This window comes from Crocodylus siamensis, chromosome 5, assembly GCF_052110815.1.
Source record: "Crocodylus siamensis isolate JL-2025a chromosome 5, ASM5211081v1, whole genome shotgun sequence".
NCBI lineage: Eukaryota > Metazoa > Chordata > Crocodylia > Crocodylidae > Crocodylus > Crocodylus siamensis.
In genome coordinates this window covers 18166527-18191741 of record NC_143399.1, presented here as the reverse complement: position 1 = coordinate 18191741, position 25215 = coordinate 18166527, and the positions used below count along the sequence as shown (strand labels likewise).

Below are 25215 nucleotides of genomic sequence, written 5' to 3'. Positions count from 1 at the left end.
TTGTTGTGCATTCAAACAAAATCTATGAAATTCTGTACAGATGTCCTTACTTGATCTTAAACAGCTAACTACATGCAATTCCTGTGAGCTGCCCTGGGGCAGGTTCTTTGGGAACAGAGCACTTACTTTGAAGAGCATCTTCCTAGTGGGTAATCAGTTCATCATTCTGTCATGAAGGAGGAATGGGACAAACAATAAGAGAATACTGAGCAGGGAAGGGAGCCAAAGGTAAAAGGAGCAAAAGGTGACAGAGGACATTCAATAAAATGTGTGTGGGTGGGGTGTGGTAGGTGACCCAAAAAGCGGTGGGAACATTGAGTTAACAGGGAACCTTTAAAGTCAAGTCATGAGTTTGCTGCAAGATGCAAGTTCACCTTGAAACATTTCAATGCCAATGGGTTTGAAGTGGATTGCCCCAGAAGCCTGCAAAATTAGGCTGCAAAATTAATTTGTGCCTCCAAAACACTTTCATATATTTGGGTCTTGCTCAATCCTTGACACATTTGCCACAAAAGATTACAAATAAATTTGATTATCATGTTTCTGTTTTTAGCTTGTAAAAGGTAACTGAATGTCATCGCAGTGACTTAGACCAGTTGGGGAGTGGGGTTTTGTTTGTTACTCAGCCCTCTCCCTTGCCAAATCTGCTTGTGATACCATTTTAGATTGGAAGTGGTTAGGTACAGGAGCTGTCATTTAGTTTGTCTGTCCAGAAGCCAGCACAAACAGTCCCTGACCAAGCTGACTTATGTGCTACCACACTATAATGGTAAATAATATCTTTGTCTTGGTTTTTTGTCTTATCTGCTTTAGCTTGTGTATCCAGAACACTTTGGCGTGGGAAAATGTCCTACCTCAGTTCAGGGAAGTGCTCTATAATTTTACAGCTTCGTGTAAATGTTTTATAACAACAATGATGCTGTAATTGCTTTGTTTAGAAAATATTTCTCTCCCCCAACAGTGGCAGAGTGCAGGCAGATTTCTGAGAGGCCCATTCTCTCCAGCTGTTCCATGTGCAGTAGGTAGTGGTTTGAGGAAATATATGAAATGGGCAGTAACTCCTGCTTGTGTAAGGCAGGTCTAAGCAAAGCAAAAAATGATGGCAGTAAAGGAAATGACCGATCGTGGGTTTCTTATGGTGGAAACTGATAGGAAGACTTGGAGTTCCTTGATGTCGTCATTGACCACAAGATGAACATGAGCCTGCAATGCGATGCTGCAGCTAATAAAGCGACCAAAACGCTGGCTTGCATCCATAGATGCTTCTCGAGCAAATCCCGGGATGTCATTCTCCCCTTGTACTCGGCCTTGGTGAGGCCACAGCTGGAGTACTGCGTCCAGTTTTGGGCTCCACAATTCAAAAAGGATGTGGAGAAGCTTGAGAGAGTCCAGAGGAGAGCCACGCGCATGATCAGAGGTCAGGAAAACAGATCTTACGATGACAGGCTGAGAGCCATGGGACTCTTTAGCCTGGAAAAGCATAGGCTCAGGGGTGATCTGATGGCCACCTATAAGTTTATCAGGGGTGACCACCAGGATCTGGGGGAACGTTTGTTCACCAGAGCGCCCCAAGGGATGGCGAGGTCGAACGGTCACAAACTCCTGCAAGACCGTTTCAGGCTGGACATAAGGAAGAATTTCTTTACTGTCCGAGCCCCCAAGGTCTGGAACAGTCTGCCATCGGAGGTGGTTCAAGCACTTCCATTGAACACCTTCAAGAGTAAATTGGATGCTTATCTTGCTGGGATCCTATGACCCCAGCTGACTTCCTGCCCTTTGGGCAGGGGGCTGGACTCCATGATCTCCCAAGGTCCTTTCCAGCCCTGATGTCTATGAAATCTATGTTTTTGTCTGCTGATGGGTGTATATGACTGCAGATCTTCTAGTATTTGGAGGGGTGATCTATCTATCTTTTGAAAAGGAAATAGTTGTTTTCTTTTTCATATAAGAAAGTTCATGGTCTGTTAAGGAAGGCCCTGTCCCAGGCTAGCAATGCAAATAAAATATAGGTCCTTATATTCATACTTACATATAGTTTGTATTTTTTTATTGTGTCATAGGTACCTCTAATGCAGGTAGGAGTGCCCCATTTGCTATAGCCACTTCCTAATATGACTCCCCACACATCTGGAAAATGGGGTGCTTCTAAATTTAGAAAAGTTGTTGAAGGGTGCTGTAAGCCTAAAAAGATTGGGAACCACTATATTAAAGGTCATTAGGGATACTTTCTGTTTCCTTAACAGTTCTTAACATTTTGTTTGCCTTTTTGACTGCTGCTGAACACTAAGTTGATGTTTTTAGTTAACTGTCCATACATACTTCAATTCCTATTTCCTGTGGTAAAAGTAATGTGGAGCCTGTAATCATGTTAATACTCTCTGGGTGTGTCAGCATGAGACATTAACTGCGCCTAATAACACTGCAGAGTAGGGTGCTGGGCAAAACCTGTGCTAATATGGTACTGCGCAGTAGGGCTGTGCAGTACCATTTTGCTGCCAGTTTTGTTTCAATGCTGTTTTGACCCATTTCGAGGTTGAAAGAGCAAAATTGAAGTGGAACGGATCTAGTCAAAACAGCCTCGAAACAAAACAAGGCAAATTGAAATGTTTCACTGTTTCGACATTTCGCCCATAGGCTATAATGGGGAAGGTTGAAATTAGCCTATAACTTTGTCATTTCTCGCCTGATTTGGATGAACCTTGCAGGAATGGTAGCACCTTCCGTGGGCATGAAGCTTGCCAAGTTTCAAGGAGATCAGTGCAGGGGGTTCGGAGAAACTGCACCCCAAAATCTTGAAAGCAAAACTCATGTCATGTGTATATGTTAAGCCACAGTGGGGTCAAAACTGCAGGCGTGCTAGCCCCTGCTGGGTCCACGAAGCCTGCCGAGTTTCAAGGAGATATGTGCTGGGGCTTTTGTACCTTTAACAGTGAAGTTTGAAAGAGTTCCCAGCTCTATATTGATTGTTTCTTCTCATTAGTCTATGGTTTCATAGGTGTTAATCCTTGCTCATGAACTCATTGTGGTAGCTAGCTACTGTGTATTGAGCTGGTCCCTGAGTGAATCATGATTGATTGCATAACAAAGTAGCTAGCTAGGATAATGAGTTTCATCCAAATCAGGCCAGAAATGACGAAGTTTTATAAGCTGTGTTGACCTTCTCCATTATATCCTATGGGTGAAAAGTTGAAATGGTTTTGACCCTGTTTTGATGGAACAGAACAGATGTTTCAAATTGAAACTAACTTCAAAACAGAAATGCTGTTGAAACACTGATCGAAACGGAACGCTGCCATTTCGCACAGCCCTACTGCGCAGTAGTAGTATTGGGCTACTGTGCAGTTAGCATCTGTTAAAACCTGTGCGCCGCAGCTACTGCACATTGTTTTATACTTGCATCATGAAGTATTAAATCAATGTGCTGTAACTACAGCACATTAGTGAATGTATAGACGGACCGTGTGTGTGTGTGTGTGTATAAATATATACATAGAGTATTAATACTAAAACGCTTTTTAGGATTACTAAAACTAAGACAAATCAGCAGGGGTTGAACTACTATGGAACACGGAAATTCAGTTTTTTAAATAAAAGCAAACCTGAGATCTTTTTTTTTTTTTTCTTTCTTTCTACCTGTAATTTTATAATATACTAAGTGGAAAAATAAATATGGAACCAATTGCATTTGTTGTGGTGGATCCCTGCTTTCTGGGTAAGGATTTCACAACAGTTAAGAAACAGCTTCTTTTTTTTTCTTTTTCCCCAAAACGTTTTTTAAAAGAATTTATAATCACTTAGATGTTTTGTTGACAGTGTAACATGCTGAAATAGCGTAATATCTAATTCAGCAAATGTATTGTTTATGAGTGTTCTGTTCCTCAGTCCTCTCCTTTGTCGCATTCACTTGTGATGCCTTGTATTTAAGATTGGAAATAGTTGGGTAAAGTGGTGTTAGCTGAAGTCTTGTTTTAAACAAAGAACTGGTGTTTAAAGAAAGACATCATATTATTGCAAAAGGGACCACCTTTTTGTTAAAAGTTTGAATAGTGCCTAGCACAATAGGGCACTGTAGTCCAGGTCTAAGACTCTTTAAGAGTTGCCTCAATGCTAGTAACTATAACTGACCTGGAGAATACAACTCTTAGTCTAGATATTATAAAACACATACAAAGTTTCATATGTGAGAGGAAATCCAGCTACACCAAAGTTTCTCAAGTATCTGAGTGTGGATCATATTCAAATAAACATCCCCCTACCCTCTTGCAATCATGTAATAGCTCTGTGACAATTACTGCAGCTGCTTGTATATAAAAGTATTAAATAAACTCATAGCTTATTTGCCTAATAGTTACCCAGTAGAGTAGCTAATTTTAATAGGTGAATAGATTTTTTTTTTTTTTTTTTTTTTGTTAGCTAGTCAGTCGTTTCATTCTTCAATTCCTTCAGAACTCTTAAGTGGACACCATTTGCTCTGGGTGACTTGCTGCCCTTCAGAGCTTCCTCTAAAACCTCAATTTCTGAGACAGCAGAAAAGTTGGCATACTATTATCAAGTTAAGAGAATATTCCATTTAATTCGAAAGCATCAATATGCTATGCTTGTCTTCATTAATTGATGTGCCTACCTAGCACATCAAAATGCATTTTCTACAGTGACTACCTTGTCTTGTATGATGGGTAATAATAACTGACCTTTTTGAGGCCTGCGGTATGAAATACATTATCCAGATAGCTATGATTTGCTTATTGTGCAGGGGCAATAGGGCAAATTATTCACTGCTACTGCTTTTTGTCACTGTATGACTGTACTTTTCTCAGAAGTCATAGAATCATAGAAGTAGGGTCGGAAGGGACCTTGTAGATCTTCAAGTCCGACCCCCTGCCTGGGCAGGAGAAAAACTGGGCTCAGGTGACTCCAGCCAGGTAGGCATCAAGCCTCTTCTTAAAGACCCCCAGGGTAGGAGCCAGCACCACTTCCCTTGGAAGTTGGTTCCAGATCCTAGCCGCCCTGACAGTGAAGTAGTTCTTATGGATGTCTAATCTAAACCTACCCTCCAACAACTTGTGGCTGTTATTCCTTGTTATGCCAGGGGGCACTAGGGGAAACAAGGTCTCTCCCAAACCCTTCTGGTCCTCTGTAGTGAGTTTACCAGGTCACCAGGTCCCCCCTCAGCCTTCTCTTGTGAAGGCTGAACAGGTTCAGGTCCCGCAGTCTCTCATTGTAGGGTCTGTCCTGTTGTCCCCGGATCAATACTTACATAGCTGAAAAAAATTCAAGCCTGAAGAAAAAGATCCAAACTATTTCTTGTCTTGCCCTTTTGCAAGGATATTATTTCTTTTGTCAATATGATTAACGTAAGAAATATCTGTTCAATGAGCAGTAGTGGCTTTAAAGTAGTTTTACTGATTGAATTCCCTGAGTGAAGATCTTGTTTTGAAATGGCAGGTTTTTGTTTTGTTCTGGGTTTTGGTTTTTTGGGGGGGGTTTTAACTGCAGAAGGCTTATTTGCTTTCCAGCAAGCATTGAGTCATCCTTCTCCAGTTTGTATTTCCTTCTTGTGACAATTCCACAGCAAGGTTAAATCATCTCTTTAATGAGTGTAGTAGGCTCACAGCAAGAACTTCCATCAAAAATAAATAGTCTAAGCCCTCAATCGCATTAAAGAAATACAGATGCCATAGCAATGCCCTTTTTGTTTTGGTATAGTTAAGGTCCTGAAAGTGTTTCCATTATAAATGCTAATCTTAGGGATTCAGACCTAGATCTACAAGGGACCTTGGGCATGTCAACTCCTAACTTATAGTTATTTGTTTCCCAGAGTTTAATACATACCCCTGATTTAGGCATCTAAGCTCCCTGTACAATGTATGTTGAGTTAGTTGTCCTATCTCCTTCTGCAATGTGTGGGGAGTGACTGCTGTTTATACTAATATAATCAGTCCTTGCACTGGTATTAATAAGGAGTGGACACAGAATATACTCATTCTGTGGTATAACTAACTTGAACCTGGTATGAAATTACCCTGGGAAAAACCAAGGGTAAAGCTACTCCAGTGAAAGATACAGTAGCATAAGAGTCTCGTCACACAGGACACTTAGTACATATTAAACCTGTGCAGTACTAAAATTTAGAACCTGTTCTGAGCAGTAGCACGGTAATGTTTACTACCATCTCACAGCTTGCTGATTTGTTAGTCCCAACCCTGGGATCTTTTGGGGCTACGGCAAGGGTGAGCAATTATTTCAGGTGGAGAGCCACTTACCTAGTTGTGGCAGGCTGTCGAGAGCTGCATTGGTAGCCCTGCCCCCTGGCCACCATCTTGGGACCAATGTCCCAGAGCCAACACCAGTGGGGTCCAAAGCAGGGTGCATGCTAGCAGGGGTCTATGGAGCTGGGCTGAGCTGCACCAGCAGGAAGAGGGGGGAGCTGCCCCGGCTCCCTGCCAGCTGGGACCCTGTACTCCTGCCATCCTACTATGGGCCCCGCCAGCACTGGCCCCAGGATGCCGGTGCAGGCCCCGTGCTCCCTCTTGCTCCCCACCCACTAACTCCCAGTGCCCCCCAGCCTCAGGTTACAGGTGTGGGACAGCACATAGCCCCAACCCACTACTCGCCAGCAGGAAAGAAGCTGGTGCTGAGCACGGGGAACAGTGGCACCTTGTCTGCCCTGTGGCTGGCACTCCCTGCTACAGGCGCTCGCAGCCCATGCAGGGCTAATTGGAGCAGGCACAGACAGCCCCACGTGGGCTGTAAGCAGCTACACCGCAGGGCGCCAGCCGTGGTGCAAGCGAGGGGCCGCTTTTGTCCACACTCAGCACCAGCTTGTAACCCACCCCAGAGCTCACGCGATGGGCAGCCCACAGGTGGAAGTGGCAAACACTGCCCAGCGTGGCAAGCGGGGCCGCAACTGCTGTTGCCACGCACACCCCTGATGGGCGAGCCTGGAGCCAGTGCGGGGCTCAGGCTGGCAGTGGGTCCAAGTTACAGGGTGGTGCTGAGTGCTGGGTGGAGGGGGTGGAAGCAGCTGCTCCCTGCCCCATGCACAACACTGCAGCTGCTCACAGCCTGCCTGGGGTTGCCTATGCCTGCTCTGGACAGCCCTACGCAGGCTGCAAGCAGCTGCATCACGGAGCACCGGCCATGGGGCGGGCAAGGAGCCTCTTTCCTCTGTGCCAACAAGGAGCAGAGAAGGAGCCCAGGGAAAAGCTGAGTGTGGAGGGGGAAAGCAGCCCCTCCCCATGACCGGCACTCCTTGCTGCAGGCGCTTGCAGGCCTTGCGGGGATGTCTGGAGCAGGTACAGGCAGCCCCAGGAGGGCTGCAAGCAGCTGCAGCATGGGGCATGGGGTGGGGAAGGGGCCGCTTCCCCCACCCCCCACTCCCTGCCTGGGGTCCCTCTGGAACGGGGCAGCCACATGCTCCCAGGCCAGAAGCCCTGGCATGGGGGGCAGGGCAGGGCAGGCTCTGCTGGTGTGGGAGCCTGCCGGGCTTCCCCTGGGTCCTATTTCCTTTAGTTCCTGTAATTTTTGACAGGAACCAAGGGCAGATGAGTATTAATTTTCAACATTTTTTTTAGGGGCCCCGCAGGCCAGATAGAATGGCCTCGTGGGCCAGATGTGGCCCGCAGGCCAGATTTTGCCTGCCCCTGGGCTACGGGCTTTCACCTTGATCCTGGAGAAACCTGGTAAGTAGAAGATCCAGGATCCTTCCTCCTGACATGTGTGACTTTTTCCTAATCCCTCTCACAACAGGTCATAGGTGGCCAGGTCTGGGGCTACTTGGGGATTGAGGCGCTGACCAGAGTCAGAAGGAACAAGCAGATTTCAAGGACAAACTGGGTTAGGCAGCCAGGAGATCAGGCAGAGGGCAATCCAGGTTGCAGAGGTTTGGTACAATGGGGGGTGCTGCTGCCATGACTAGATGAGACTGCAAATTGCTCGTATTATCCAACGATAGCTGGACATGTGTTACTTAAGATGTTTTGGAGGTACTCCTTGCATGAAAAATCATAATTTTGATATGATACAAGTAGTTTAAGAGTGATATTGTAGCTGCCATGGTCCGTAAATTATGTGAGAGGCAAGGATTTCTTAGACTGATGTTTTTATTGGACGAGCTCTGCAGTTGGGATAAAGTTAGACAAGATTCTAAATGCAAAACGTTCTTTATCAGGTCTCTCATGAAGAATGTCTTGTATTCGAAATCTTATCTGACTTTTTCCCAGCTACATAGTTGATCCAATAAAAGAGATCTCCCTAACAAATCCTTGCCTCCATAATACAGTCACACTTCGCCCATGTTTTACTGCTTGAATGCACAAATGCTTGCCTTTTAAGTGTATTTAACACTTGCCAAATTCAATGTGCAACATAGCCCTACATGTCATTCGTCTCCAGAGCTATCTTGGGGATAAACCCTTGTTGTTGGCAAGCAGGCACTAACAGCTGCCCTGCCATCTAATAACACCTATGTGGAATACCTAGTTGTCTACCTCAAATCTTGGATGTAAACTACATGGGTATAAATGTTTTGTACATCCAGACACTTAGACTGAGCTTCACAACATCTGGTATACTGAATTGGGGCAGTGAGATTTCCAGCTGGAAATGCAGAAAGGAGGTTGTGTCTTAAATCCTGCCCCTGGCTACAGGGAAGTGCCTGTTAATAGCATTCACAGCTTGAAGCCCTCTCTTGGACTGAGTTACCTAAATTGTTCCATTAAAAGGAGAAAATGAGCCTTTCTTCTTTAAACTCATGGGGGGTGGGGCCACCACCCCTCTTTTGCAGTATCTGAGTGGCTAGATGCCAGAATGTGTGAGATTTATGTCCAATGCCCTCTTCTGCCTGAGGAGATGAAACTCTCATTTCTCAATTCCCAGGGAGTGGCCTGACCATCTGGCTAATAGGCTGTTCTTGGGTGGGGGACATTTTCCACACCACCTGCTGAGACCTTGCAGAAGGAAAATTGAGATGACTTTGGCCAGAGAGGATGGAAGAGGAACCATGACTCTAAAGCAGGGATTGGAGCCTGTACATGGGGAAGAGGGAGACCTGGGCTCCAATCCTTGCTCCAGGGACAATTTTATGTATTTTATTCAATGACTGTTTAGTGTAAAGTGCATTAAAAGAAAAACTTTCTCTCTTCAAGGAGCCAACTTACCTAAGTCATTTATTATTATTATTAATGACAGAAAATGCATTAAACCAAGATGGATAAACAAAGCTCCCTCTGGAAGGCATATGATCGAGTAAATATCAGATATAAAATAGTTCAACTTTGCTAGATTGACAGATTACATTGTGATGAGGAGGGTGGCTCAGCCCTTCACAATTCCAAGGTATATGATGGAGTTTGTATGGGGGTTTTTTGACTGGGAACTTGATAGGAATTTCCTGCTTAGTAAAATCATTTTATTCCTAAAGCTGTTGTAAACAAGCCAACAGTGCTATAGTACCAAAGCTGATCAGTATTTTGTACTGGTTCTGGCTTTACAGCCTCTTAAACTAATTCCTGTCTTTTTAAATAGTTGCATGTCCTGTAACGTTCCAGTCTCCTGTCTCTTGGCTCGGTTCACTAGACAGTGGTGTGGCAAAGGCATGTAAGCAGTTTTACTGGCAGAGTTGTAAACATGTCAGTTCAGGTGCTGCCATTGAAATACAGCAATAAAAATATTTGCTTGTGCATTATTGTAAGTTCTGGTTAGTGGTTTCTTACATATCGTATTGCTCACACATGTCTGGTACAAAGCAGCCAGTGCTGTCCTAGGTTAGGCTTTGCTTATATAGTTGCACAACAGGAAATATGAATTGTTTTGAGTTCCTTAGACTGCAAACCATAAGTGGTTTTGTGATTTTTGTGCCCCTAAGACATTTTAACTTTGCTCAAAACTTAAGACTGAGAACATCTTAAAAGTCTAGACTTGGAGTAACCTGTTTTTTAATATTAAACCATTTCTTCCACTGTAAACACTTCTCTGTTTTGTTTGTGATTGACTACATCATAAATGCCTGGATGACTAGTGTCCCTTAAACTGTCTCTAAAATGGGCTGGCTGTCACTAGTTTGAATTTGGAAAGGAAGTATTTGTGGATGTGCCACATCGAAAGCCTTAGGTAGCAGGCATTTAAATTACTACAGAAGTCAGCATGTCTCAACTTCAGTTCTCAGCAATGTTTTCAGTTGGGTTGTATTTCTCAAAAATTAAAAGGTGCACTTCTGTTTCTCCACCACCACACATACATAGTCAATAGCATGCTCTTTCCCAGCCAAAAGAAGCAAATATTTGCTTTGTAGATGCTACTTTTTAGATACCTGCCTGACACTGGAATGTAATTATGTCTGATTTTTTTACATTGACCTGTGCCAGTTAAATTTTCTTCTGCTCAACAGTCCTTTCAAATGAAATCACTATGCATGCCCTGCAGATGGTATTTTAATAGCTGGGCAATACAGCTTTCTCAGTGAGCCCATGCTGTACACTGCAAGTGGATATTATTGGATCTGATAGGGGACGCAGTTATTTTCAAGGCTTTTAATGCAGCGTGGTGTGGATGCTAGACTAGACAGGAAGGTAGTTACAACTAACAGTTTGAGCATCTGTTTTGAGTCCTAGTGTTTGATGCCCATGATATCGGATACCAGTGAACCCTTGTCCCTCCTCATTGCCAAATTACACAGACTTCACACTTCCCAAAAACAAACCCAGACCTGGTTAGACCTGGTCATGCCAGATAAAGCAGGTATCAATGCTGAAGGTCCCCTCTCCCCTCATAAGTTATTGAAATAGACTTCTGTTTTTGAAAGTGGGGAACCTGGGCAGGCTAAGTTAGTTCTGTTGCAGTACAAGCTTCAGCTTACACTTCTGCCAGTATACTGCAGTCTTGGCTTGAAGCATCTTGTCTTGTATCTCTCTTGAGCCATGTTGGTCAACTGTGCTGGAATGTATTGCTTGGCTTTATGACCAAAGACATTTTTTATAAGTGACTTGAACATGGGTCTGCAGAGCTAAAAGAATTAGTGGTACACAGAATTAATTCACTACTTTCTTCTTTCCTCCCCTCCACACTTTGGCCCAAGGAGGTGAGTTAATTTTCAGTTGACTGTGGGAATGTGGAAAGAGACCATATTTATCAAATGAAAAAAAGACAAACTCAGTAAGGAGAAAAGCACATTTCAGGTTTCTAGAGCACTGTAAAAATACATGAGTAAAACTGAGTATTGGGGAAAATGATTGTAATTATCCTTTTTAGTGTGTACTAATTGCCTGAGTTTTGTTCTTCATTTTGAGCACAGTATGGATTTGTACAAACTTATCAACTGAGGGTCACGGGGCAACTTTTAGGATGTGAAGGGGCTCTGTGTGAGTCGAAGCAGATTAGACGCACACTCATGAACAGGGATCCTAGTTTTCTCTGTTTAAAAATCATAAATTCTCGGATAAAAAAATCACAAGTTCTCTAATTAAACCCCCCCAAATCCACAATTAAAAAGAAACACCATTTTATATGGTGGTGTGAGAGATAGATCACGGGTAGGCTTCCAAATTGCTTTAAAATTGTTTAATATATCAAGAAAACATTGTGTCCAATTGATCACCTTTTCTTGATATATTTACAATTTTAAAGCAATTTGGAAGCCTACCAGTGCCTCAATCACTGTAATAAAATGAATTCTAAATTCCTCTTCATTTTAGTATTTGATTTTTGGGTGTTTTATCATGGAAAATCAGAATTCCCCCTGCCCTCTTAACTCATCAGGATACAGGTCCAGGCCCCTTGCTCTCAAGGTGCGGCTCCCCCGGGCCTGTTGGTGCCCCTCACTCCCCACAAACAGTTCCCTGGCTCCCCCAGCCCTGTTAGGGGTGGTCCCCAGTTGCCAGGGCTACAGGACCAGGGACCTGGGTCCACAGCCCCCTGCAGCAGTGCCTGAACTCCTCCAGCTGCTGCCTGCAGGAGGCAATGGCTGCTGCAGCAGAGCAGAGCCTGGTTTCCCTTCCCTCGCAGGCAGCACAGCCAGAGTGGAGCCCATTGTGGGGGAGAGGGCAGATGCAGGCTGCCTGCTGTGGGCTCAGAGTCCCTGCCATGCTGCCCAGGGGGAGCCTGGGCCTACAGCAGACAGCCTGCACCTGTCCCTTCCCCATGCACAAATCTGGGGGGCACATGCCCCCACCCCAAGCCCTCCTAAGAGTGTGTACAGGCACCTGGGAGCAAGCCCATCTCCCCCTGCCCCCAGGATGAGCTGCCTGCAGCTCTGTCCCACTCCCTGCCAGGACCCTACAGTTATGCATTCTGGCCCTGGCCCCAAGCCACAGCCCCAGCCCTGCTCAACTCCCCCCCATGGGGGCCTTAATCCCTGTCCCCCTCCCACCACCGTACCTGTGGGAGCTGCTCTCCAGGCTGCCTGGTGGCCATGTGCATGTGTACATGCACATGGCGCCCTAGGCCTGACCATCATCATCCCACTCCCCCCAGCCCCTTGCAGGCTGGAACTGTGCTAGTGTGCAGAGAGCTCATCGCCAAAGTGGAAAATACATGTGTTTCTCCACTAAAATGAAAAGTCTGCGTTTTTCTCAGTTGAAAAGGAAAATCCCATGTTTTGTCCCATTTTCTGTGGGAAATGGAAAACCCAGATCCCTGCTCATGAATGTGGAAGTGCAGCTATGGAGGTTTCAGTGTACATTTCTTACAGGAAAAAGGAGTCAAAAGGACCTCCAGGTTTATTGAGTCCAGGCTCCTAGTAACCCTATCATGTCCTTTTTCATGAACTTACTAAGCCCCATCTTGAACCCAGTGAGGTAGAAGCTGCACCCACTCCTGCTGGGATGTTGTGTCCTGAAACCTGCACTTCAGTTTATATTCTGGATACTTCACTGGTTTGTTTGACTCCACATTTTTTCATCTGCAACCTAATAATACTACTTCATCTTTCAGGATAGGAAACTCAGTCTTACTGTGTGAACCAAATGAGGTCTAACTCTATTGGCAATTGTACATGGTCTTATTTCACAGATAATAGTAATACACTAAATCTCTTAAAAACAAACTGTTCCTGGATAAATACTGTTGGCATTTCTGTTATGATGACGTTCCTTTTGGCATAATGAAAACTGAATAAGCTTCTGTGAAATGGTGGATTGGGAGTTTGGCACAAGTCTAGGTTCAGATACCTGACCCAGAGAGTCTCGAATGAGGGAGCTTCCTGGCCTGCACCTGCTTTTGGTTGTTCTGTGACAGAATTTGAGTGACGTTTTTCTCACACCTATCTGTATTGGAAGGAACTGTGAGTGAGTGGGTGTTATCATTTCTGCCTTCCTAGCATATAGCTATTGTCAGGTCTCTTCTTCCCACATTTTATTATCTTTATATCAGTCTGCTTGTGAAAGCTACATATTGGAATCCTTTTAGTAATAGCAGGTGATTTGCCCGGTACCCAGTGCAGGGTCATTTGAGGAACCCCTCCCCCCAATATTATCTGTACTACAGAAGGTGGGATTAGTGTTGTAATCTTTAGACTGGCCCAGCGATTTATAGTAAAACCCCCTCCTTTTATCACATTCACTGATAGTTGACGATTTGGAGTGGTATGCATTATTTAAATTAGTTCTGAGCTTCTTCATCACTGCTGGAAATAAGAGTCACTAGAAAAGTAGGTCAGTGCTAGTAAACCATTGACTATTTAAATACCCATTAAGGAGCCATCAAGATCAGAAGGATTAGGAATGTGTTTTTAATATGCAGGTTCGAGGAAATAAATTTTAAATTATATTATTAAACCGTGTTCCTTCTATTAATAGGAGGCACTGCCTGTCACTTTCTAATCTAGCCAAAACCTTGCTAAAAAGAGTTCTTCCACACTGCGCATTTGGCATTTTCCCAGCTGTAAGAGCTTTTGTATTATGTGTCACCTGCTGAATGCTGACCGTATTCATTTGAAAGCTCCTGTACTCTACTGTTTCCCTTCCTGTATGCTGCTTATTTGCAGTCTGATCCTACTCTCATTAAAGCCTGAGAGTTCTGCTGCTAAATTCAGTGGAAATGGCAGCGGGACTTTGATCTTGCACTGCCTTCTGATTCACCATTGTAATTATGCAAGCATAATGGAGATAAGGTAATTTGTCAGGGGGTCTGTTCCCAGTAATATCTACCTCTTACACAGCAGGTCCAAACATGCTTCACAAAGAAGGTCAGTACCATTACTTCCACTTTACAAGGGGGAAATCTGAGGCACACAGAGAAGTGTCTTGCCCAAGGTCATCCAGCAGGGAGGGGACAGAACCCAGGATAGAATCCATGTGTCCTGAGTCTCAGTTCAGGGCTCCATTTACCATGCCACAGGAAGTACTCCATTATGTAGGCCTCTTGGGCTAAGCATTCATTAGAACTAACTCTGAAGTTTTGAACTGAACTGACAGTCCAGCTCAGTCCACAGGGCAATTGTTAATGCAGAGGTACAGAAATGTTGGGTTCCTAAACATTTACACGGACTGCCAGACAAAGTTAAAAGAAGTTTTATTGGACAGAACGTGGTAGGACTTCAGGGAAAAATAAATGCATTGTGGGGATGTTGCAGTTATCCAAAAATCAAGCAGCATAGATCATTCAGAATTAAGAAAAAGCTGAACTGAGGGGGTGTACAAATAGTCTTGACTCTGACCCATGTTAATGCTGTGTTGTGACCACGTAAGATAAGTAAGGCACGTTAGTATTTGGGATCCCAGATTAGATGCAACTTTTGTATTTTTTCTTGCTCCTAAGCGTGCACAGTATTTTAGGTATGGGCCTGAATTGATTTATAACATGTTCCACCTCTAAAAAGTATTTTGTGATTTGCATCATATTATTTCATTGTCTTTTGCAGTTCAATAATTGCTGTCTTTTCTCACATAAAACACACCTCAGAATATATTTTGTTTTTGAAAGGCAGAATGAAAAGATGATTTTTCCAGGGTTCTGGCTGCATAGAGCAGAGATAGGGCCTGTCTTCTGCTAACTCACCCGCCCTTTCCTGCTTAACTAAGACTTAACTTTAGCTGCTCCTGAAGACTGATCTCCATGGGTGGATATCTGATTCTGAAAAGCGGTAAAGAGTCTCCAAGGCTGTGAAATAGGAGGAGATAAACCAGGACAACTAGCAAACTGCAAAATTGCCCCAAGAAAGGTTAGCTGGGTTAGTGGAATGTCAAGACCATTAAAAAGAAGAAATGATTATTAATGTCTGAAGTGAAGAGCAATGAGCCATTAGATCATTTGACTCCCTCAGCTGCCTGAACAGCTGCTGCACTTTGGAGCAGGAATCAAAGCAGGGGCCTTCTTTCCCAGGCAGAAAATCAGCTTCACTGCTTAATACAGTAACCCTAGTTTTGGAGAAAGGTGTATGTTGTATGGGAGAAAATACAGTAATTAGATACTTTAATGTATTATTTCTGAATATGGAACTTAACTGAGATTTTTTTGTTTTCTGAGAAGTCGCCTAAACAGGGTTTATCTTGTGCATCATGTTTACACACTTAACAGTGATCTTTGAAAGGATCTCGAGGTACCCATGGCGCCATAACACCCTCATTGAGAATTGCTGATTTAGACAGTCTGATCAGTTGTTTGAGCCTGCTGAAAAGTGGGTTCCTCAAGCCTAAAGAGGGTTGCTGGAGAGCAAAATGAAGGGTAATGCTCTTTTTTAAAATAAAAGGACAGGCAGTGTCCAAAGTTTAGGATCAGACCAGAAGCAAGCAAGTTGTCTTGCATTTCTGCAAATGGTGGGATATTTCTTGCTGTCCATTAAACTGGGATTCTACTTTTGGGCCCAGCTGCAGCATGTAGGACTCCTGTTGGGTTTTACCTTTTGGGGTGGTCTCTATAGAAGGCTTGCAGGATCACACCTTTCATTGTTAGTTTGACCAAGTTGTAAGAAGTCACTTCAAATGGAGGCCCCATGGAACAGGGGAATCTTCTCTAAGCCCATGGTAGTTGCCTTAATCTTCTGAGATGCCAACGGTTCTTAGCTTCAATTCCAGTCAGTTCAGAAGAGATCATTCACTACTTGGTGGGATCCATGCTAGTGTGAATTAACTGTAGGAAGCAGAAATGTCTCTATCCAGATTTTTAAAGCATTCATCTTTGTCTCTTATAGTCCTTTACTATTTTCTCTAAACCAGCAGCTGTAGGAAATGCAAATTGTGTCACTTCCTCACAGCATTCCAGGAAGGTACAGAAAAAATAGTTCTAAATAACTAGGTCAAAAAGAAAAGAGAGACTGGGCTGCAAAGTAAATGTTTGATACCATAATGTAGTGTTCCACTTTGTTTGATCCTGTTTAGCGCACTGATCTTGATTTATTTGCAGCTGGCAGAGTGCCAGCCATAAGAGCTGACCAAGCAGACGTATCCATATGATAACAGTGGTGATACACTATCTTGCCTCTAGGAATTCAGGCTAAGAGCCTCATCTCAACTCAGAGGGATTAGACTAGTTACTAAAAGTGTCTTGATTAGCAACAAAACAGCTTACCCTCCTACTTGATTTATCCAATGTTTATGGCATTCTTGAATTAAATGGGTAATGGGCAGTAGGTTGGTTATAAAGAAAGCTATCTTCATGCTTTCTTAGTATGTGTGTCATTTGTCTCAGATTCTTCAGTGCAGCTATAACAATTATTATATACCTTCAATTATTAATTTTAGTACGATCTGCTGAACTAGGACACCATGTTAGGTGCTCCTTAATGGAATTCCCAGTGAAGAGCCAACACCATATGATTATTCATTTTGCATTTCATTCAAAATAGAGGCTGCAACTCTTCATCAAATACTTCTCTGCACATGAGGTCCAGATGTGTCTTTTGTTGCTGTGGTTTAGTTTGTCTTTGGAAAAGCCATACCATCTGCTTAAAATGAGACTTCAACTCCAGTAGTGATTGAATCCATCATGATATAGAACATGCCCAGGAATATGTCTTGATCCTCCTTAAGAGTAGGGCTGGTCAGAAAATGTCCATTAATTCAGATTTGTCAGAAAATGCCAGTTTTGTTGGGCCTGAAATGTTTCACCTAAAATATTGTGGATATTGTGAACTATTGGGGAATCAAAGACTAGGTTCCCAGAGAACCCTGGTAGGCTGCTGGTGACCTAGACTTTTAAATATTAAGCAGTGCCAGAGGCTGTCTGCCACAGAGCCAGGACTTTGATAGGCCTGGCAGTCTGGTTCTCACTTGGGCTGGGGTTGCGGTCCTTGTACAGAAGTAGGAATCAAAGCCTGGAAGTTGAGACAGGATTGCATGCTGTGGCTCAAGGCACCTCTGTATAGCCACAGGTGGGGCCCTAAGGCATCCCGACTCTGTGGTCAGCTGGCTGCTCAAGCTAGCTCAGCTAGCATGCCCTGGAGTCTGGAAGTCCTGAGATCCCCAGCTACTTCAGAGTCACACCTAGGTACCCAGGGCACTTGTTCAGCAGAACTGACATCCTTCTCAGTTTCACGGTTGCTAAATTTCATACAGCAGCTGTGGGTCATGGAGACTACGCTCCATTTGAGAGAGTCAGTTTCAAAAAGGGGACTTGTCAGGGATTTCTGTTTTGTAAGAGATTTGGTTCCACCAAAAATGGAAATTTTTGCAAACTGTAAAATCTGGCCTTTAGCCCATCTCTGCTTCAGCATGCCCCTATCAATTCAAGATGCGTCTGTCCAGGCTTTGTGAAATAACAAAAACATAACAGTAGCTGCTGTATTGAGTGGATGTGGTCCCTTGCCATTTAGCAGAGGGTAACTTTTTGTGTCTGTGTCCCTTATGTACAATTGGGATCAGGAAATATTTTCCTCCCTTCCTGTACAGTGCACCTGTACAGCAGGATTATAGTCATAAGGGACTGATGATAAATCAGAGGTATTTACATCTTGTAGAAGGAAGCCCTTACAACAGCTCTGTTTCAGTAAGATGGAAAACAAGAGTTTCTGGTCAGGGATGTCTTCAAGCAATCCAGTAATATTCCACATAAAGTGAGAATGGCTCAATCACAATAAGATGTCTTATACTTGCTTATTGCAAAGCTAAAAAGGCCAGGGCGGTTGGAGGGTGCTCCAGGATTTACTAGATCTTCAAAGTTTGAATGGTGTACAAATTAACAAAGTAACAAATTACAGTTGAACATAATTGAACGCATTTAGGTAGACACAATCAAGAAACTTTTGTAAGGGCTTTGTTGCGAGACCTCCACAAAGCTGGGCAAGTACTGAAAACAGCAGGCTGAGCAAAACTCTCACTTAATAATGTACTTGTGCTGCAGTTTGGGTTTAGATGGCAGTTTCTCTCTCCTTTTTATTTTTATTTTTTTGTCTTGGCTGTTGTTGAGTTGTACCTGGCACAGTGACAGTTTTTCTCTCTGTCTGTGTAAGGTCTTACACTCAAGATTCTCAGTAACTACTTCTTAGCCGTCGGTTATGTCAGAGCGTCTTTGATGCTGGGAGGTGGTCTCTCATTCCTGTGCCTGGCTGCCAAAGAAATGCTCTTCTTTACTGGAGTTGGTTTAGTCAGTTTTTTTAACAAAGCTGTGATCAAGGCCTGCATTCGGGTCACTCAGACTCTTCATTGGGGCTAGCGTTATGCACTACGGAGTCAGTCTGCAAAAGCTTTGAGAGAATTGCAGTCATGCAACTGAGATCTGTCACAAACTGAGCAAGTGTCTTCACTGCTCACAGGTGGTGTGAGACTGTCAGAACTCTGCATGTACTGCTTTGAGTTCTTCGCAGAAGAAAAGTATGATCGGTCCAGAGTTTGCTTGCTTCTACCAGTGATGCGTCTGGCTCTGTGCAGGGTTGGGAACATGGGAGTGTTTTTCTCCACTTTGGCTGTTAAGTCTGATTGCATTAAGGAGTTGGAAACCTGTTCCTGAGCTGCTACAGAATCCAAACAAAAGTTTATATGTGATGTGTGGCAATGAAATGGGGGGAAGGAGGAGAGAGCAGGGATTCCATATTTGATATTCCTCCCTGCTCTCGGCAATCGAGTGGACAGTGCCTGTGCCCCGTCTCCCTCCTGATCATATGAACCAGCTGGAAGAAAGTATACATGCACTGTAAAGACTGTTGTAAAAAAACTCCCTACTTGCATCAACAATAGAAGGGAGTCAAAGGGGAAGTGTTTGTCTCTGACACATTGTCTCTTACACCCCAGCCTTTGCTCAAGCCTATGCACAGATCATCCCATGATAATCAGTAGTAATAGGCTTTGGAGTGCAGTGTGTGGTTCAGTCTAGCAAGTGTATAGCTCACTGCAGTTTTCCATAAGCTACTGTGCACATGTCTGTATTTAAAATGAGCATATGGACACATTTCTGAATATTTTGCATCTTTGATCAGAAACATATTTATTCCATTAGCTAGAAGCAAAAAAAAGAAAAAAACAACACCACCTGTTAATGGAGTTTGTATTTTGTACTAATGCTCTGGGAACTGGAAAAAGAATATAATAGTTTTATCTGTACTATATAGGCTCTTTTATGGTATTTTAGCTGTAAAATATAAAATGTATCAACACTTTTTTTGTAAACCTTTTTGTTACTGTTCATGAATGTGGGCTCTTTCCATGCAGACAGATTAAGCTACCATTCCATTAAAAAAATACTTTTTTTTTTCTTGACAGAACTTCAAAGACTTAATTAAAAATGTCTAGCAAAACAGTTAGCACCACAAACAATATAGCTCAGGCCCGAAGGACTGTTCAGCAGCTAAGACTAGAAGCTTCAATAGAAAGAATAAAGGTAAGAAACTCATTTATTTACATTTATTTCTGCATGAACTGTATGGAATATGGACATTATATTTTAATAAACTCCCTATGTATAATCACATTGGATAGGATAGCTCTTTATTATGGTAGTTTCTTTACTCAAACAACTGGTACTTACTTTAACTGATTCTTTTTTGTTACCTTAAAATATAGCAGCACTAACAGCATCATTGGATACTTAATGGGATGCAGCTAAACAACAACGTACAGGGGTAGAGGCAACCAAGTTTTTGCCACCATCACAGTTGTCATTGTGTGGCTACCAGCAACAGCTGCTTTTTTATTTGTGTCCTGTCCCCACCCAGCAACCACTGAATTGGCACCTGGGGACATTGCCCCGTTTGCCCTGCCCGGGTTAAGCCATTGCTTAATGGCCTTGTGGGAGCACCAAATTCTTCCTGTCGTGAACTTATGATATAAATGTTTAATACGCTTACAGAAGGTGGAAGATGAAATATATAATGAAAAGTGGGAGTGGTTTTATTTTTTCCCTAGTTAGTTTACTATCTAGCATACTGGTTGCCTGATTCTACTGAGATGGTTAGCTTTATCTTTGTAGGCATCTGTAGGGCTTTTGCAAGAAAAAGGGAGATGAGACCTGGCATACCTAAATTGGAGTTTAAAAAAAAAAGCGGGGGGGGGGAAGGGGAAGCTTTAATAGTAAAGAGTCTTGTGCAGCTAAAATCTCACCCAGTTTGATGTGGATTTTTGCTTCTTACCCATTTCACTCCAGTTTTCTAACAAGTATTAGCTGTCAAATGCCTTTCCACAGGCCAACAAACCAGTTAATTCCCTGATGTGTAGGGGCATATATTAGTCAGCTGGACATTAGGAACAAGCAAGGGGAAGACTGTATCTCTTTCCTAGAAACTGTAAGCCTCTTATAGATACGGCAGTACTTACTGACTATAATGGCTAAGGACCAAATCCACATACTGGAAGGCTAGTGTATTATTCTGAACGCGCTACTCGGTTTTAAATGCTGTTGTTTGAATCTCACAGAAGTTAAATGTTACTCTTTTCTGCTCTTGCAAACTTGTCCCAAATTACATTTAAGAATATGTACCTAGCTCTCCCTTTTGTTCCTGGCTCCACTCCATCTTCTCTTCCACCCTCTCTCTTTCAACATCACAAAGGCCAGTCTATCAATCTAATAAGCAAAATCCAGAAACTTTTTGCTCTTTGCATACGGTTTAGTGACCTTGCCCCTGAACCTGAATGATGCCTTGATTTCTCCAGTCCTGTTCCTCCATGTGCAAAACAAAGTTACTGTAGCTCAGCCCATTTAATCATATTACAGCATGTCTGAAATATTTACCATTTTATGACTTGTTCCACTTTTTCTTCAGGTGTCAAAAGCCTCAGCAGATTTAATGTGCTATTGTGAAGAACATGCCAAGAAAGATCCTTTACTAATGGGCATACCTACTTCCGAAAACCCTTTCAAGGATAAGAAAACGTGCATTATATTATAGAGGGGCAGCAAGTGCCTCCATAGTTTTTCCAAGCAAAACAAGAAGGCAGGTTCTTAAATAACATAATGGTCATCTGGTATCAGTAGCTTAAAGCAGCAGTTCTTTTACCATGTGCGTAAATGATTTTTTTAGGTTTTTTTTAAAAGGCTTTGGGTTTGGGATTTTTTCTTTTAGCCTCCTTCCTACGAAGCCAGATTACAAACTCAGTTATCCTCTTCCTTATAAAATGGAGTGGGATTTGTGATGTAGCTAGTAATTCTGCTGTGCCAGCTCTTCTGTAATGAGAAGGAATGGGCTGCGGTGGGGTTCTTTTCTAAATGTTCATTAAGTATATTTCAGTTGGGCTACGCAGTCAAAACCAAAGTTGCCTGAGCATCATCTACGGGCCAGAAAGACAAATCATTTGAGTTCTAGTCAAGCATATTTTTGTGCATGTGTGTTTGTTTATGTGGATACACGTTCCAAAGTGCATTCTCTAACAAAAGACTCCTCGCAATGACTGCTTCAACTGTTGATAAACTTTGGAGGTTCCTGCCTTTACCTTTTAGTTATGTATTCATTTTTTAAATGCAAAACCTGTTTAAGTCAAGAATCAGACTGTTGATGACTTATGTAATTGTTCATTTTGAAGAGGGTTTAAAAAGCAGAATTTATGTCCTTGCATTTTGCCCTTCTAAATTTTCCTCTCTAATTAGGGTCTGTACCAGTAATAGAATCTCCCAAAGTAGAGACGTGGAAAAAATCAAATACTTAAAAGACAAGCATTTCACTTGCCCTGCTGCTAGGTTGAGACGCAGGATTCCGTCACCACAAGTCCCATTTAGGTTTTGGCTACTTAAATTCACTTGTTTAAATAAAAGAATGGGGGAAAAAAAGCCAACTTGTACCCAGATTTTGATCCAGTAAATGTAATTAGGCCTGTTAAACACTTCCATTGTTTTTTTTGGTTTTTTTTTACACACACACGCACACCTTATACAAGTTTTGGGTAGTGATGGAATAACTGAGTGGAAAGAAAACGATATTGACTTAGTAGGCTACAGATGTATTTTGTATTTTTCTGTAACTAGCTGATCAGTGCTTGAAATTGTCATCTGTCATAACTGCGCATTTCTGTAATAGTATTTACAGAATGTATTAACCACTTGTAATTTACTGTCTTGTTGCATATTTGTCTAATTCTATATTAAATTATATAGACACTTGATAATATATTGAGAAAATATATATGCTTTTCTTTAACAAACCTCCATCCAAAAATCTAAAACTAAGGCTGATTGTAAGAAGAAAATATACTGCTTATTCTGTGCTGACATTCAAATTATTTTTATAATTAGAATATTTTTCTAATGACAATTTCAAAAAAAATCTAGATTTTCACACTGATTCTTATTTACCATGTTCAGTCTATGATTTTATAATGCTTATTGTTGTTAATAATAATCAACTTAACTACATTATTTCATATCTGCACTGTAATCAAACTCCCTGCCTTCAGTGCTAAAATGTATTCCTTTCAAATTAGTCATCTTAGTAACCAACTTTTTAGTCCTTTTTTATTCCAATTTTAATTGGGCACATGTAGCAAAGTGTTTAATTTTATTTAGAACTCCAGAAGAATACATGAAGAGATAACATACAGATACAGATGCAAATCTTATTTTGCTTTCTGACTTTTTTCTGCTGTTTGACCATTAAATTGTAAGGCAGCTGTTTGTTTATGATCCCTCTGTCTGATGCTGCTCTAATCTACATTGTTCAGATAAATTAGAACTGTGCAAACTCTTATTTGTGTTATGTAACCACTTTTTTCTCCTCAAAGCAAGGCAGCACGAATTTAACTTTATACTTTTTTTACATAGAATTTCTGATAAACGAATCCATTTTTTCCTGTTGCTACTTTCATATAAAATCTACTCAGTATTTTTAAAGCTGTATTTAAGTGCCATGATTTTGGTTTTTTTAACTCACTTAATCAAAATATATAAACTTTACAAAATATATAAACTGTAGTACTTAAGAATGTCTCTCAAATATGTTTCTATAATATAGACAGTGCTTGGAATCTACTAGTAAATGTTTGGGGCCTGGGATGATTACTATACTGCATTTGTAATCTATTGAAAACTTCTTTGTAAGTATCAGGATTCTAAATGTTCACAGTGCCATTGAAAGAAGATGTAATGATTATCCTGTTCAGCAATATTTAACATTAAGTCTATTTTTCTACTTTTTTCATACACTTTTGACATCTTTACAACATCAAGACAAAATTTATAGAAATAGCTGTTTGACCCTTTCTTGTGCATTTAAAGAGCGAAAGGGTTGTTTTAGAATGTGATTACATCTTTAACCACAGATGTACAATCAAAACTAATGTGCCAGCTTTTCTTTCAGATGCTGTCTGGCTTTTAGCCAAAAATACATTGGAACTTACAGCTAAAACAGTTAAATGAAACTGACTACTTCTGTTAAGCTTTATAGTTTTTTAAGAAATTCTCTGTATGTTTCATACAGGTGAAATGCAAGATGTAGTGGCATCTGAGGGCTCAAACAATTATTTATGGAGATATAACATTACTTGTTCAGTATATAATGTGTAGTATAAAGCATACGTTTTATTGTCGTCTTGTTAAGAGGATGAGCCCTTAATTTGTGAAGAATTTATGAAGAAATAGAGGTTTTCTAGTTGATTAAATGAAATTATGGATGCCAAACCATCCAAATTCACTGCTCTTAGAAATTTAAGGGATTAAGTTTTAAAAATTATGTTCAGCCAGACTGGCTGGCTGGAACAAATGTGTGACAATACTGTAACTTGGTGCTCTGAATACAGATGCCTCAAATGTAAAATCTTTGTGTGATGTTAAGTGAATCTGATACTGTTCCAGTGTTTTCAGTATTTCTTTTTATAAACTGAGAATACCTACTTATTCATATTTTCTATGGGTTTAATAATTTGATTCTTTAACTACTAAGATTTGTTTTATCATTATGTCTTCAGATTCACATGAATATCAGACTGATTTGCCTTTAATAAACAGCTTTGTAAAATGCTTTATGTTTATCTAACAGCTTTCTTTTGCTATTTATGAGTGAGCCTTTTATGAAAGCCATACATTGCGCTTTTTGTTTGGAAAGTGGTTTGTTGTAGCAGTGAGAGAAAACACTGTTAACCAAAAGAATGTAGTTCACAGCTAACGTATTCACTACCATGGAGATGAAACACTTTATTAAAATATCACTGCTTTTTATACTGTTTCAGCTTGTCATTGTAGTTCAGTTCTCTTTATTCCCCTTACACTTGGGTACAGTGTCTATCTAATAATATAAGTATGAACCTACTGAATTCATGATCTTTACGGAAACTGTGAAATTGGTAGGTGCCTGCTAAAAACCCAACATCCGTAGAAGTGGAGGGACTGCAAAAAAGCAGAAAAATGGCAGCAAACAGCAAGGGGCAGGGAGGAGTGCTGCAAAAACTGAAAAGGGTGGGAAGCCCTGGTGTCCTGAAGTATAGAGAAGGAGACCGGGGGGGCAGGGGTGGATTTTTATGGCAGAGCACAGTGGACCCCTCTGGCTGAGGGACCCCAGAAGTCTTGTCTCTCCCCAGGGGTGGAACTTCTGGGGCCCCTCGGTCAATCAGAGGCATGGGGGAGGGCGGGGGACGGTGCTGCCACGATCCACCTTGATAATGGTGACTGGCACCATGCTTGGACTGTGAAATCAGGGGAGCAGCTGCCCTGAATTTGGTAGGTCCCTAAATATAAGCCAAGTTGTCAGCCATGCAGAGGGCTGCCTGCCCAATGGTGTTGCATACTGGCAGAAGTGATGGCGACTTTTGTAGAGAATTCAGGCTCAAAATTAAATATTGTGGGACAACATGACAGACTTTATAGTCCAGTTTGGCACATCACGAAGGTTTAAATTTTGCAGAGTGAAGAGAAGACATGGTACTCTTGTATAAT

General features: G+C 42.0%; 1 protein-coding gene across 9 annotated transcripts in view; it reads left to right on the top strand.

Moving 5' to 3' along the window:
- GNG12 (G protein subunit gamma 12) overlaps nt 1-24508 on the top strand; it is a 73972-nt gene extending 49464 nt beyond the window's left edge. For 4 of the 9 annotated variants that reach the window (XR_016442566.1, XR_016442568.1, XR_016442567.1 and 1 more), the window contains exons 5-7: nt 7575-7682; nt 19626-19743; nt 21122-24508. Coding sequence is in view for 5 of the 9 variants with exons in the window: in XM_090048797.1 (XP_089904923.1) it covers nt 19648-19743; nt 21122-21247 (222 nt within the window). In the remaining 4 variants the exon portion in view is untranslated. Of the gene's footprint in view, nt 1-7574; nt 7683-8877; nt 9857-19625; nt 19744-21121 lie in introns of those variants that run through there. The other 5 variants (XM_090048798.1, XM_090048796.1, XM_090048800.1 and 2 more) reach the window with 2 other exon arrangements.
- The last annotated feature ends 707 nt before the right edge of the window (nt 24509-25215 follow it).